At 32.7% G+C, this 16,120-nt stretch overlaps 2 protein-coding genes across 5 annotated transcripts; both read right to left on the bottom strand.

Moving 5' to 3' along the window:
- Positions 1 to 2,739: 2,739 nt before the first annotated feature.
- LOC107024501 (ubiquitin-conjugating enzyme E2 28) lies at positions 2,740 to 5,969 on the bottom strand. The gene is made up of 5 exons (XM_015225488.2): positions 5,846 to 5,969; positions 4,569 to 4,660; positions 4,045 to 4,172; positions 3,158 to 3,262; positions 2,740 to 3,067 (listed from the first exon to the last, which is right to left on the bottom strand). The coding sequence occupies exons 2-5, from the start codon at positions 4,636 to 4,638 to the stop codon at positions 2,924 to 2,926; spliced, it is 447 nt and encodes a 148-aa protein (XP_015080974.1). The 5' UTR covers positions 4,639 to 4,660; positions 5,846 to 5,969; the 3' UTR covers positions 2,740 to 2,923.
- An 885-nt stretch (positions 5,970 to 6,854) lies between these two features.
- Positions 6,855 to 13,551, bottom strand: LOC107026148 (KH domain-containing protein At5g56140). 4 transcript variants are annotated; one of them, XM_015227012.2, is made up of 8 exons: positions 13,313 to 13,523; positions 11,816 to 11,901; positions 9,755 to 9,900; positions 9,586 to 9,609; positions 8,779 to 8,898; positions 8,578 to 8,706; positions 7,661 to 7,804; positions 6,855 to 7,550 (listed from the first exon to the last, which is right to left on the bottom strand). In XM_015227012.2, the coding sequence occupies exons 1-8, from the start codon at positions 13,417 to 13,419 to the stop codon at positions 7,395 to 7,397; spliced, it is 912 nt and encodes a 303-aa protein (XP_015082498.1). In that variant the 5' UTR covers positions 13,420 to 13,523; the 3' UTR covers positions 6,855 to 7,394. The 4 variants fall into 4 exon arrangements, with proteins under 4 accessions (XP_015082498.1, XP_015082499.1, XP_015082501.1 ...); XM_015227013.2 differs by having other exon boundaries at positions 8,578 to 8,694; XM_015227015.2 differs by lacking the exon at positions 9,586 to 9,609 and having other exon boundaries at positions 8,578 to 8,694; positions 13,313 to 13,551.
- Between the last annotated feature and the right edge of the window lie 2,569 nt (positions 13,552 to 16,120).

Genomic DNA, 16,120 nt, shown 5'->3' with positions numbered 1-16,120 from the left:
CATACGATGATATATATATATATTTTATCTTTTAGACTCGATTATAAAATTATATTAAATATATTATCGCGATGCATGAGGTTCAAGAACCAAAACAAAGAGGGTAAAAGGGAAAGAAAGTCAGAGATAGACAAGTCACAATCAAAACACTACAGAAAAAGACAGAATTACTGTAAAAGAACAACCCTATCTGTCTGCTTTTACAGTTTCATCTAGTCTTTATCAAAACTTCTGCACAATTCCCCTTTTTTTACCCCTAGACATTCTTTTTAGTTTTATGTCAAACATAAATTACTACTACTACTTTATTTTTTACACTTATCATAAAGATTACTTTTGTATGTAAAATAGATATCGAACACATTTTTAACTTACCGAGAACATAATTTTTTAAAAAATTAAATTTTGAATGTTATCTCATTTGTCCTTATTTATCTATACTCTTGTTATTTTCTCTGAGTACATGATATATCGAAAATAATATTTTGAGATAAAAATAAATTTTATATATTACTATTGACATGGTAAAATACTACCTATAATAGGACAAGTTAGATGGACACCCTCACATGTTAGCATTAATTAAAATAAGAGGACAAAACACAGATCTTTTGAGCTATCTTTTTCACAAGGGGTACGGTACGGGTTTTTTACACCTTAGAAATAATTTAATTAATGTAGTGTCACTATTATAATATTTCCAATTCTTTTTAACATATAGTTTTTATCTTCTGACATAATATTAATTAAAAGGTACCTTGGTAAACTTTATTCGGAAAAAAATTCTATATTCATTGACTTTGTTTTGATCATATATTTATCATTTCTTTTTTTGGGTTTTGATGTATGGGGGGTTGGTAGGATATTGATGAACTTATTTTGGTATTAACCAAGATATTTAGTTAAAGTTTGAAGAAACCTTAGTTGTTCAGTATAAATATAAAGTAACGATATATATATTCGATAGAATAATTGAAATTTTGATTTGAATAAAATTATAATTATATATTTTAAAGGGGAATTTGTGTAGCTTTTTCAAATGGGGCAGCCAACATGCCACTCCATCCTACATCTGACCACCCATCACATGTCTTGTTTCTTTGTGACTATTTTTGATAATATTCTTCCTACTTTTACTCCCAAAGTCACTTTTCTAAATTTTTTTATCACCAAAATATAATGATTTTCTACAAGGTTTACAACAAGTTATATGGAAGATTTTTGTACTAATTAATTTGACCTTTCACAAATATTTTGTCACTTAACTTTGGTTTTCGTGTAATAGTAGAATTCAAAATGTGAGTACTATATATTATCATAATCGACAAGGTGGGGACACGTGTCTTTCATGTCTCTTTTTTTTAAAGAAGATGATAGAATCATAAATTAGTAACTACTTTCGTTTTTAGGTTGATTTTTTTTATTTAATCAGTTGATGCGCGTAATTCACTGATCTAACTAATTTGAATTCAAATGGTAAAAGTCCACTACTTCAAAACTTTCATATCTAAGATTTGTACTCAGACTTCAAGTTGTTTGAAAAGTAAAATAGCATTTCCAAGTAGTATGCATATCTTACATCTATCTTTATGAGATAGAAATATTGTTTCCACTGGAACGTTGATTCAATACAAAATAAGTCCTTTTGAAGTAAGACAAACATGAAAAGAAATCTTTGAAAAAAATCAAATGTATATAGGTTTTTTCTAGGAAAAAGGAAAACGAGAAGGGAATTACAAAATGACAAATCGTACTCTCACCAACAAGGTGATTTCAAGAGCAAAAGTATGAGATGAACTTGAAATAAATATGGTTTTACTCCAATAGAGTCTTCCTTTTGTCTCATACGCTCCGATATACCAATTTTGTGGCTACATATTTGTAATGTTGTTAGTTTGTTTCTCATATAAAGCTGGCTAAACTTAAAAATGTGGCAACACTCTGATACAGTAGAGAAGTAGATGGGGAGGACCACTTCACATTTTTGTATACATCTAACTACAATATGTACATATTCCTTTTGCTTTGTGTTAACCAGAGAAACAAGTTAAAAGATTTTTGAATTCTTTCTCCATACTAAGTATATAAAGAATAAAAAATTTGAAAGATGAAGGTGACATTTCATTTTGTGGTCCTATTCATAGGATCTTGTGAAATCCCTTTCTTCTTCTGTAATAATATAATTTAACCATGTTTGTTCTTACTCTTGTTTTACATGCTAACTTTTCCACCTTACCATGTGTTAGCTGAATAAAGTTACCTCTCTTTTTTCTGCTTAAAAAGCAAAAACTAACAAACTATATTGACCAAATTTGGTCCATTAGCCAAACAGCCAACAACTTTACCTCATTCTTAGGTGAAGGTTAACCAACTATGAACAAATAGTCATTTGTTCAATCCTTATAATTGGAAATTAACCACTATCCTCAAGTCTCAAGTTCTACATATGGAACTCTTAAAGACATTAAACAACAATGGCCGCGAATGGTTAACAAGCACATAAAATCATATTTTTCGTCCTAGTGTAACTTCTCACAAGAGATGATTACTTCTCAGAGCAAGCAGTAGTTTTAGGCTTTCAACCAATTAGTTGAGAAGCAGACCAAGACCAAAGAAGGCCTAAAGATGGCCCAAGGGAAGTTCTTTGGACTGGTACCTATCATCCATAATCCTGACTCCTGAGACTAAAAGTTACTTTTAAAAAAAAAAGCGACGAGCGAAAAAAGAGAAGACTTCACATGTCAACAAAAACATATCTTAAACTTTCACCAAATAATTAATCGTTAACCAGTCAAAAACTTAAAAGGCAGAATACCAGAGAACAAGAAACACCAATATCTATAAATTGTGCACCATGCCTAAGTTTATTTACTACTATAGCATAAAGGTTCGATGATATTCATGAAAGTAGAAACAGATGTGTTCAACCCATTGCATATTTCTGGGTCCATGATCTGGCAGTACTCTCATACTTCGGTCTATCCGTCTTGTACATGTGAGCAATCTCTGGCACTAAAGGATCATCTGGATTGGGATCAGTAAGCAAAGAGCAAATAGAAAGCAGCACCTGCAATTTCCCAGCATAATTGTCACCAAAATGTATATACATAAAGCAGATGCTTTAGAATTGAGCTAAGAAGAGCATGATGTACTTTACCTTGGATACAGTAAGAGCAGGGCTCCATTGTTCCCTTAGGATATCAAGACAAATACTACCATTACTGTTGATGTTTGGGTGGAAAACCTTGGTTTTGAAAGAGACCTACAGTATTAAGAGTCAAAACAAAGTAAAGCAGGGTTTTGCAACAAATTAAGAATCGAGAAACACAAGGGAGCGGGCATTTGCTGGTATTTACATGTAACAAGCAAAAACAATAGCACTTTCACATAATTGTCCTTGGTTATTCCAATGATACACAAGGAAGCTGAGAATGGGTTCTTCTGTATAGTGAAACGCGAGTATAAATCATTTAAGCAAGGACTACATAAAACAAATCAAAGACAAATAAAAGAATGGCAAACATCCATACTGAGGTCCAACAAGAAAAAGAATTGAACGCCAACGGTTGTCTAGGGCCAAACCCATCCTGGTAGATGCAGGATTTTGCGTCTTCTGAACAACCCTAGGTTGCTTAAAGAACTCCATTTCTGTGTTACTTGGTTTAATAATATATTTTACCATCACAGCAAATATTGGAACATTAAGTTCTATCGGACCTAACATACAACAACAACAACACAAAATCAAGTGTGATCCAACTTGTGGAGTTCGGGAGGGTGATGTGTGCGCAGCATTACCTTACCTTGTGGAGGTAGATAGATTATCTCCGATGAGACATCAGCTCAGGTAAAACATATCAAATAACAAATATGTAAAACAAATACATTGGAGTTCAAGTTTAATCTACTGGAAACTCTTGCAGTAAATAGTTGTACTCCACGGCGAGACAGAATTGCTAAGGTAAGGAATGTTAGAAATAGGAGCAAGAGAAATTTTACAAAACATACACACAAAAAAAATACTTGGCAAGACTTCGAAACTACCTTTGGGGGCTTGAATGGATAATCTGGAGGGAAATGGATAGATGCAAGGAAAACACCCCCAGAAAATGGACTGTCAGATGGACCCATTATGGTAGCTTGCCAATGGAACATATCCTGACCTACAGGGCCTGCAAGAAGCAAAACACTTTTCAGCCCAAACAAAATCCAAATTGAAAGTACACAATTTTCACAAATACCAGCACAAGTGCAGACATGTCTTAACAAAATATTAACAGAACCAAAAGAATTGTCACCTGTTACTCAGTCAATCCTACCCCAAACCGCAACCAACATAAGGGGGAAAGGGAAACAAAGAAGAAGAGGACCAAATGAACAGTAAGTAATGACCACCCATCGGATGGTAAGGGAAAGAAATCATCAGATTATTCCCAGCACATATCTGATGTGTCTCAAATATTCCCAACACAAATTCAAGCTGCAGATATTGGGAAGACTAGAGGGGATATCTATAGAGCATGGCTATAAAGAGACATTAAGCAAGAACAAGTCACACTCATATATACCGGCACTGCAGGAAGCAGGGGGGTCTTTCTGCAAGTCCTTCAATTCCTTCTGAATCCTCTTTGAAGCCATAACGAATTTGCGAGACTTATCACTGCAAAAAGAAATCCAAACCAATAATGCCAAAGGAAGGCCAAATAATCAAGAATTAGAATTTTTTCTTTAGTAAAAGATGATTACACTTCAAAAATAATTTCATAGAAGTTGTTAAGGTATGCACTTTTTTTAAGGTAAAAGTGTTGTATTAAGGAGAAGCGAACTGCAGCAATGCGTAGGAGTTGAAACTACATATACTACTAAAGAGAACATGTATTTTCCTCTCCGGTGCTGCTCCTGTAAGTGCAGAGGAGCAGGCAAGAACTATTACACTACATTGGTGAAGCTCAGGCAAGAGAAAAGACAATGAAGTTCCAGACAATGTAAAATACTCTCCCCTTTCCTAAAGAAAGGATTTTTACCATGATCAATGGCCTCAAAATATACAAAAACATTAATAACCGCAGAAACCATCCCATCCTAGTCTCTATCTAAGAGATAATGATCAGAATTTTAACTTGGAACAGGAAACCAAATAAATTAATATAACCATTAACACCAACAACAGGGACAACCATCACATCCCAGCTTTTATCACACAGATAATGATCAAGAAACATTCGCCTAGGATCTCACCAACCTTAAGTACAAAAACAGGAAAAAACAAATACACAAAAGAAGTGACGGAATTAAATATCCACTATATATATATATACGTAAAAACTCCTACATAAACGAAACGGGGGGTTCACCTTAACCCTACCTAACTCCGCCCTTGCAGTATAACATACCAACCCAAAACAAGAATCCAATTTTTTTCCAGGACTCCACAAACAAACAAAAAATAAACAAAAAAAAAAGTCCCCATTTCCTGTTTTGATGTTAAAGAAAGTGAAACCTTAAAAAATCAACCTTTTTTTAATTAAAAAATGATTCAGCACAGCAGCTCCTCAAAATAAACAATCAACTTACTGGTACTACTAGTATCTATTCAAAACTAAACAGAATCAGCTTTATAAATTCTCTTCTCATCACGCCTACATTAAAACAGAAACAGAGTACATCCACTACTTCTTTCACATGAAAACAAAAAATGGGCAAACCACCATATAAATCCAGAAAAATTACAGCATAAAGATAAACAAAAACATAACAAACATCATATAACTAATGATCAATTTTGCAAAAAAAAAAACAAAACAGAGAAATCGGTAGGTTAAAAATTCTTTTAAGGGTTACGAACCTTTTTCTTTCGAGAGAAAAGAATTTTTGTTGGAGGCTGCAAACTAAAATTTTTTTTACGACTGAATGAATATATATAAGGAATTTTGACTCAAAAAATATTATTATTATTAATAATAAGGTAGAAAATGGGCTTTGCTTAATAAGAAAATACTAATTATATTTGGAAAAGGAAGAGTCTCCTTTAGGCGGTGGACACCTCATGCCATGCACGTGTTAATACCATGCTTTTTTGCCTCTTTATTTATTTGTTTTATCTAAATAAAAAATCATGAGTTTGGTTTTTGTAAATTGTAATTTAATGTATTATTAATGTTTTGATTACTATATTATTATTATTTTCGTATTTATTGTGTTGTATTATTTTCTATATTGCATTTTTCGTGTTTTATTTGCTGTCATAAGTATATTTTTTCAAACTATTTTTGGAATGCTTATAAATTTGTGTTAAGTTTCATCTCTTTCGTACTTTACTCATGAAATTGTCTTTTAAGTATTGTTATTGATCCATTGATCAATAAGGTAACCTTATGCATTTTGTTTGTTTTTTTAAATATATGTTAGCATCTGTTTATCTATTATTTTTTCTTTTGTTAATTGATGTGTTTCGTGCGGTTCTATTGAAATTTTTTTTCTTGCGAGATAAAAATGTAAAATTTGTATAGGTCTATCCTATTAACACCCCCACTATATTTTGTGAAAATGCTTTAAATGTAATATAGTGTAAATAAAGAAGCAAAATTAATTAGACACCCTTTAAAAGAATAAAAAACAATCAAATTTAAAAAACTAGAGAACTTATTCCTTTTCCCACTCTTTTAACTTTCTGTGACTGAGTTCCATATACAATCTGTCCATCTTCATCTTTTACCCTTCCATTGATGATGGAAAAGACAAATCTAAAAGAGCTTTGACATATTTTTGTCAAAAGTCTCACTTTTTGGTAAATTTGAAGGAATAAAATAACTTGAGCTAGTTAAAGAAACTTACTCCAAATACAACAAAAAAGGTATACAAACAGAAACTGAGCTCAAAACCATAAATAAATGGTGTCAAGTGCTTTGATGTTCACAACATTAATAAAAATGCTCTCCTAAAATATTACATAATGTTCTAAAAGGAGAGCAGAAAAGCCACCAACGGCATAAAAACTGTAAACATAGATCTTCAGTTCAACTCTATTTTTTTTTCTTTTTTATCAGTACAGACACGCCTCGCTAGCATTACAGTCATTCCCACACCTTCAAATCACAAACTAGAAATTAATGGAATAATACAATGACGTTGGTAAGACACCGCTCTGACGACATCAAGCAAACCTCTAAGCGGTCCACAACTATGGCTTACTGTTACTAAATCTTCCCTGACCGGAACATAAACACACTTCATATCATTATAGAGACAAGTTAGAACTGGCACAGAACAGCACCAGTGCCCCGATGGCAGTGCTGAGGCATAAGACGTTATAGCAACATCGGTTGCATATAGGACCTGCTGGTTGGTTAGTGGTGTGTATCAATGCACAAGCTCCAAATCCCACTAGACAAAGATCACACTCTGGTTTTAGCCCTCTTCATCCCAAGACTAAGACTGTTGTGGAAGGGGGAAACAGAACCAGACATTTGAGAAACTTCTTCACGAAGAGTACCATTGAGCATTGCAAGTTCACGCAACTGCTGTTTTTTGTAGAAATCCTGTGACTCATCCTGCATTTGGAGGAAAATGGAGAAATAATAATGAACATCTCTCAACTTTGAAAATGTGTGATAGTTAGTAGACAAACAATGACAACTTGCAATCTATATGTTGAATTTACCATAGGCTTGAGCAGATCTTCCAATATCTCACGTGCTTGCAATAGCCGGGCATCAATGATCTCCACTGGCAGCTCAGCTTCCACAATAACATGAAGAGGCTCATTCAAGTGCTCATATCCCGGTTTGCCTCTCATCATTTCTTCCTTCAAAATGACGAAGTAAATTATTATGTTAAATGTTAAGAAATATGATTCCGGATGGAAAAATTGTACAATTACCACCTCAGTGTCACGGACTTGGAGTTTTCACTAAACCTCCGTGCGACCCTTGACAACTTACTCACTATTGTTTCAAGATCTCGTACAGCCTTTAGCGATGCAAAGAAAGACTTCGAATGATTTGGAAAGCTTAGAAAGATTTAAAAAGTTGAGGATGGCTTTGTATTAGCTTGGAAGACTGCTTTACACTTGAGGAGGGATGCATTGCAAATGAATGACACCTCTGTTTATAATACTTAGGGGGCTAAAGTGCAATTTAAAATTACTTTACAAGTCCCTAAAATATTTACACTTTGTTTCCTCTCTAGAAAAATCTAGATAATCTAGGATATTCTAAAGCTTTCTTGAAATATCTAAGGTGTTATAAAATTATCCGCAAGCCCCTCCTTAACTCTAGAATCTTTCACGCCTATCCGGATGTAAAATTTGACTGGGACATCAGACTATCCAATGCCACTAACAAGAGTTGCTGAAAATTCTAATGACGGAATCAAAACTTGACCTCCACCAAAAGAACTTTTGATACATCAACTTCGTACCAACCTATGGAGGTAAGGGCCCACCTTAATATCACAGATGAATCAACTAAACAAGCCAGAAAAGGGTAAACTAATCTAAATTTAATAAGAACTTCAAAATGGACTGGAATAGAGATTATTCCATGGCCACCCAAATATTACATCAGTTCATAATATTACCTTTACTGGATCTTTGATGCTTCCGCGTCCTCTTATCAGAACCCGGCATTCAGTAGTAGCTTCCACTCGCTTTAGAGAGTTCCCTCTAGGGCCCAGAAGTCGGCCCACGAAATTGTACTGCAAAGGTAACTAAAACACACATTCAACATGATGTAGAGAAATCATGATAAGCAGAATGAGAAAATAGATAATAGTACATACACTAGGATATTGATCCACCGGTATATCAATTCTGAGTGTTCGCTTCACTATGAGGCCTGATGAGTTACTTTGAGTATTAAGCCAGTTTTGAGTCGACGGGGAGTGCATTAAACCTGATATCTGGATATGATAACCACAAAATCGGTTAAACAGAGAAATCCACACCTTGTGCCCTCTCTTTTGTACTACACTAAAGATAAACCCGGAAGCCTCCTTTTTGTGAGATGACTAACCCTGAACCTCCATATGATTCAGAACATTTAAGACATTCCAAATCCAAGACAACAAGAGGAATAAGAAAACACACAGTAGATCTACACATGTTGAAACAAAATAAAGACAATAATCTACTAATCACGAATGCAACATTAACAGAGATAAGATAGACATATACTACAAGAGGAATCAGAAAGCACACCCTTAAAAACATAACAGGATCTTGATGACTCTAATAAATTTGGAAACAACCAGCTTATGATTTTCAATTTCCAGTGTTTCAGAATGGATCAAAGCATCCCATAAGTGACTCGAAAGTAAGGATACGCTCCTGTGGAGTCATAGACATCTAGCTCACATCGTAAAATAGTCTCGTGGACATCTAGATCGCATCCCGTATGTGTTAGCAGAATTCTGTGGAACAAGCCCCTCACAATCTACTGAGTTAATTATTTGAATCAACAAAGAAGGAGATGCTTTTCTGGTGTCATATACATCTAGATCTCATCGGAAAACTTAGCTGGCTGTCAGTACTCCTAGTAACTAAAAGCAAAATTCTAAATCAGATGCTCAGCTAAACTATTTATCAACCTTGTTGTTGTTAGCTTCACCTACCTGTCACGAGACAAGTGGAGATTGAAGTTAAAACACTTAATAAGAAATCAAGTTAGCATGGAAATTAGAAACCTTTGTCAGAAAAGCTTTTCAAACATATAAAATCAGATCTAAAAGAGGTTATGTTAATAGTTAGTATCCATACTTCTGATTGAAATGGTGATGCCCATCTGTCCACATTAGCTCCTCCATTTGAAAACATTCCTCCTGAAGCCAGGGGGCTAGCATGTTCAAGCCCATTTTGATCTAACACTGATGCATTCCCCAACAGTGTAGTTACACGCAAAAGTTCTGCTTCAAAAAGGTCAATTTCCAAGAATAAGACGTACCAGTTAGCAGTGGTTATAAATCAGTTAGCAGCCACCACAATATGGACAACAACACGATCCTTCATTGGTTAGTTATCTCACGGATTTATAGAAAAAAAATGAATTGTTAAAGCAATCAGTTAAATGTTATGGACAAAAGAGACTCCCAAGATGACCAATTTGTGGATGAATGGTTAAAACACGGGGAACAGTAGAGATGGGAAGCATAGGGCAGAAAATCTACGACGCAAAGGTACAATTAGAGGGGCATTAATTCTGTCACTTTAAGGCACCTTTTTTTGCAGTTGAAGATGCCAAACTTCAATATCAAGGTATATACAATATTTTCTATAACAAATAAAAAACCCTGCCATTTAAGTGGTTTGGTGTGATGCTAGACAGCAACTAGGAGCAACACCGTTTTATTAAAAGAAGTCCCGAAGATGACAACCAAACGGAGGAAGGAGGAGAAGGTCTAACCTAATTGAAGGAGAGAAGAATTTAGGCAGACAACAGTAAAAAAAATCTCATAAATGTTAGGACACTCCTAGGTTGTTGGTCATAATTAAAAAAAAAAATTACTGCTTGAAGGTTAAACTTGTCTTTGGACATATCCTCCGCCATTTCCAAGATATATTTAGAAGATATATGAAAAGAAAAGAATTTCCTTATAGGTCTAACATGTCCTTGGCCATGCAATCCACCATTGCCAAACACATTTACAAGAGGAATATAACATGCCCAGTATAACCTCTTACTATGATATAGATATTCCCAGAGTGCAGGTCCACCGCTCAAACTTGAGCGTTATTACTAATCACACAACGATTCAAACTTCCCCTTCATACTAAACAGGCTTCACACAATGCACATCATGCTTCTTATACTTCGAGGATCAATTTCATGGTCCTCATCTAATATTGTATACTACTAGTGTCGTGTTTCTTTCTATTCCAGATCCGTTACAGGCTACACTGCTAAATAGTACTTGAAAACTTCCCGGTACAGCCAAGAATATATGACAGGCTGCTGGTGAAATAAGCTGGGATTTGCATTGAAAACTATAAGCAAATTTCCCACAATCTGGCCAAAAGATGATTTTAATAACACTTTCCATCTAAAACTTAGAGGCTCACAAATAATATGTGTGGTATCACAGTTTAAATTGTCAGTGAAGCATATTATAAATGTGAAGAAAAAACCTATAGGATACTTTGGGGGGTGGGGGTGGGAGGGTGTAACAAAAGGATAGTGAAGTTCTTTTTTATCTTTGAACTGGAATGGGACAATGAAGTGTTTATTTCCAACATATAGGAAATAAACATGGATTCAATACCATGACTCTCTATACCTCTTCTCTTTCTTGCCAGGGGGTGGTTACAACATTATTTATAAACAAATTTGTGACAAGCTCCCCAGTTAAGTAAAATGTAATTCCCTTGGTACCTATTACGACATGTAGGTCTATACACTCGGTAAGCGGACCACAGCTGACCATAGAAGAAGGAATTATTTATTTTTATTTAGAAACTGCATAGGAGGAGGAAATTAGAGATACTAATACCCGTTTTATGGGACAAATATCTAGTTAAACATGAATAACAAAAAGACAATCATGGAATATACAAAAAGTGTTGGGAGTCGTCCAGAAAAAAGTGCTGACTGACTTAACATAGAAGATCCAAACTTGACCTAAACTTCCACCCAATTAGCAAAAACAGACGTATACAATGGATTTATCATCTTTGTTCAGATGAAAAGAATGTACCCATCAACTTAAAATATTTTTCAACCTCATTCTCTAATCTTTGATTTCTCTCAGGTTGAGCAATAAAACAAACTTTTTGATATCAGAAGCACAAGTGGCTGAACTAATCAAAATTCAACTTCCTACTAACCCTGATTCAGCAATCGATAGCAATGAGGAAGGACGGGCACAAATGGGCCGAGTTTGTGGCGTTCTGCAAGTAACTCTGAGAGATACCTGTTAACACACATTGACAAATTAAATACTCGCAACAAATTATGGTATAGGTACACATAAGAAGAAAACCATCAGTATCTCTTTAAAAGATGGTTGTTCCAAGTTTGATAGTCCAATGAATTTAGTTTGTGCTATTGTCAATCTTCTGAAGATCGAGAAAAAACAATGCACATAGAGCAGCGAGATCTCCTATTTTGGTCAATCACATAAGATGCACTAGAATAAGCAAAAATAAGCAGACAAGTTCACTTAAGATAGGACCAAAATGCAAATCGGAAGGACAGAGTTGCAGTATTTGGTCAGTGGCTGCAGCAAATTGAATCATTTACCAAAAGTTGCATCGACCACCACAAAGTAGTAGTGGGTGCAGTGGTACTCCACACCCGCCAACTCAAAATCCCGGATCCACTCTATCAATCAGCAAAGTAGGGAAAAAGGGATCATACAAAAAATGCTATTGCAAGGCCGAAGTGCTAGAGTCTTCTTGGGTTATAAATGCCCGAGTAATTCAAGCAAGAAAGTGAATCTTTTCTTTACAATTGCAACTCTCTTAATTTCTTATAAGAAGATTGGACCAAATGCTCTGAATGAAGGGGATAAAATAATAACAATCAACATCTGATAGAAGCAAAGATACAAACTTCTCGACACAACCAACCCAAAAAAGTATTTGAATTGAAAAAATGAACCGAATGAAGAAGAAACAGCAACAATCAACATCTGATAGAAGCAAAGAAACAAACTTTTCGAGAGCAACCAACCCAAAAAAGTACTTGAATTGAAAAAATGATCCAAAGGAAGAAGAAACAGCAAAAATCAACATCCGATAGAAGCAAAGAAACAAACTTTTCGACGCAACCAACCCAAAAAAAAGTATTTGAATTGAAAAAAGGATCCGAAGGAAGAAAAAACAGCAACAATCAACATCTGATAGAAGCAAAGAAACAAACTTTTCGACGCAACCAACCCAAACAGTAATTGAATTGACAAAATGATCCGAAGAAGAAGAAACAGTAACAATCAACTTCTGATAAGATCAAAGAAACCAACTTTTTGGAGGAACAAACCTGATCAAAGTATCCAAGGAATTCATAGAACCAATCCAGACTGTTTGAAATTGTGGTATAGTATATTGAACCTTAAACTGATGCTTTTAACTAAGTAAGAAAACAGCTAACAGCTAAACCAGATCTTTCATTTCAGAGAAATCAACTTACTAATCGTTGAACCAAAAAATGAAAATCAAGTCACAAATCACAACCACATAGTAAAATTAAAGCAACAAATTAAGGAACAAAAAACTGAAGATCGGATATATGCTTAGCCAATTTCAGCACGATCCAATGAATCAACAAAGACGAAGACTTCAAACAAAAAAATCAAAGTTGTTAGAGAAAAAAGAAAAACGCACTTCTCTTGCTCGGCGATGGCAGAGGAAGCAGAGCGAAGTCCGGCGATATGAGGAGACTGAGGAGCAGACGGAGATGGTGAGTAGGCCATGTATCTTCCGGACGACATCTTCACCGGCGGCGACAGAATCCGATGACTGCCAGATTCACCTACTTTTCACTTTCCAAAAAGGAGTCCCTCTGTTTCTTCTTTTGGACTGGCAATGACCTGTTATTAGTAGATTTAATATAATCGTCGGTGGATAAGGAATGGATTAGATATCCGCGTTAAAATTCGATTAATTTAAATTAATTTAAAAAAATTTATATTAAAAGTAAAGTCTCATCTAAATATCCTATAGTCTACATAGTAAATTGTAATATGTAAAATAATTTAAAAACCTTAAATAATTATCTAAGCATAAAATTTCGTCTGCGTTCTTAAAGAATTAAATCCTTTTATTATATTTAAGATTTTGAGGTATTAATTTCTTCCATAAGATATATGTGACTGAAGTAATGGTATTTTAAAAAAAACATAAAATCATTTTATACGTAAAATTAACATTACAAAGATTATCGATTAATCAAATTATTTGACTAAAGTCGAGTATAATGACAACACTAAACTTGTTTTCTTCTCAATACTCTATGATTTAAAAAATGTGTTTCTATATATGCAAGCACAAAATACTTTCATTTCTTTAATAGATGAATGATAAAGTTTCAATTTAAAAAAAAAATATATTAAAAGTTTTTTATTATTAATTTATATACTTACTTGATATTCAATAATCTTCATATAAATGAGATATCAAATCTATATCACTCGTCATGTTATATTGTATTCAACAATTAAATATATCGTGACACATTAAATTCATATCACTTGTCATGTTATAATTATATTCATCACTAAGTATATTATTTTTGAAAATTAATCAAAAAAAACCTCTAAGAAATTGATGATTTGCAATTTAATCATACAAATTTATAGTATGAAATATGAAAGTAAATATATTGTATATGAATTACCCATGTAACTAGTTCTTTATTTTGAAATATTTTTCTCAATAATTTATTATTCAAAATTTATTAATACGACTAATTTAAATTTATCCGCAGAAAAAAAATAAAAAGGCAAAATGGAAAAAAGTTAACAACTTTTTACTGTATCCCCAAAGACCATCCTTGTGCTTCACACCTTAAATTAGTGGATTTTTGTGGTAGGTGGCTAATAATTTCTTTTTTTGTTTGTTTAATATTTTTGTTTATTTTTATATTATATAAATTTTATGTAAGAAAATGTATTCTTTAGTATAATATTTTATCTAAATTTAAATTTAAAATATTTAATTAAGAATTAAGAAATTCTATTTATCGATCACCATTTTTATTGGTTGACTGTTGGTTCTAGTTCTGTAATGCTCCTTTCTCTCCATTACTTTTGTTCCTCAATTTTCAACCATTTATGGGACCTTTGGGAACTTTTACTTTTTGACCTAACATCTATTTTTTTATATTTTTTATTTGATATTTAATAAATTTGAGTTTTTATTGAAAATTTCATACATTAAAAATAAAGTGATTTTTAATTAAGATGATTTTATACTCAAAGCTCAAATATAAGATTTTTAATTAAAAATTAAAAAATATTTATGTTTTCATGAGTGAATTGTCTATATTTTTTTTACTAACACTTGTATATTTATTATGTAGTTTAAAGTTTTTACTAACTGTAATTTCTTTGAATTTTGTCAAAAGAAATTGTAGTTCAGCTAAAACTTTAAAACTAACACTGTAACGAATTTTTAAATTATTTTATAATTATAATATCTGAATAAATTGATAAATATTTTCGATTAATTGCATGAAGCATTTGATTTTTTCATCTGTAAATCCTTTGAAACATATCACAAATGATTGAGTGTTAAATTATTCGCTATCAAAATATCATGTTCGTTTTATATTATTACTCAAATATAATCTAAAGAACCCACTTTTAATTCATTACAAATTAAATATACTTAATCAAATATCATAGTGACTAAAATTATGAATAGTTGAGGGAATAAAAGTAGAATTATCTCTGATAGTACTCTTAAATGGATGAGATTGGACTTTCTCCACGTATTTAGGAAGTTGATTGAACCTTTTTATTTTAATATTTCTTATATTCTTTAAATTGTTTTTTTGAATAGATGGGCAAGCTACTTATTTTATTTTATATCTAATCCCAATCACATCAATTGATCTCCAGAAAAATTGGGAAATAATAAGTATTATTTGTTCAAACTTTTGAATTAAATTTAAAATTATTGAAAATGTTGTCTTGCTCAAAAGTCATAATTGTACAGTTTTGACAATTATTTGATAGGTACTAATATTTTGTTATATGTATTTTTCGATCGATAGACCAAATAAATAAATAATATAAAAGATATCATTTTGAAGATCACTTTGATTTACGCTTGTGAAAAAATAAATAGTTATTTATATTATTAAAAAAGTAATTATATGCTAGTACACACAAACATGTACAATAAATATTTATACGATTAATGTTCCTTCACAATTATTAGATGAAGAAAATATCAAAGATCGATTTCCATCATTTATATTATTATATTATTATGTCTATAAAATATATGAATTGTTTATTTATAACAAAAGAATTATAATTATGGTAAATCAATGGATCTTAAATGTTATACACCAAAATAATTTATTAAAGTTGAACACTTCTAGCTCTTGGTCATTGTTATAACACAAAATATGTAACTCGTTTAAATTTAAACCTTGAAAATCCTGTTTAGATGATTTTTTTTTTC

Source organism: Solanum pennellii, chromosome 7 (genome assembly GCF_001406875.1).
Source record: "Solanum pennellii chromosome 7, SPENNV200".
Taxonomy (NCBI): Eukaryota; Viridiplantae; Streptophyta; class Magnoliopsida; order Solanales; family Solanaceae; genus Solanum; species Solanum pennellii.
Note: the sequence above shows the minus strand (reverse complement) of the source record. Positions and strands in the feature narration are given on the sequence as shown.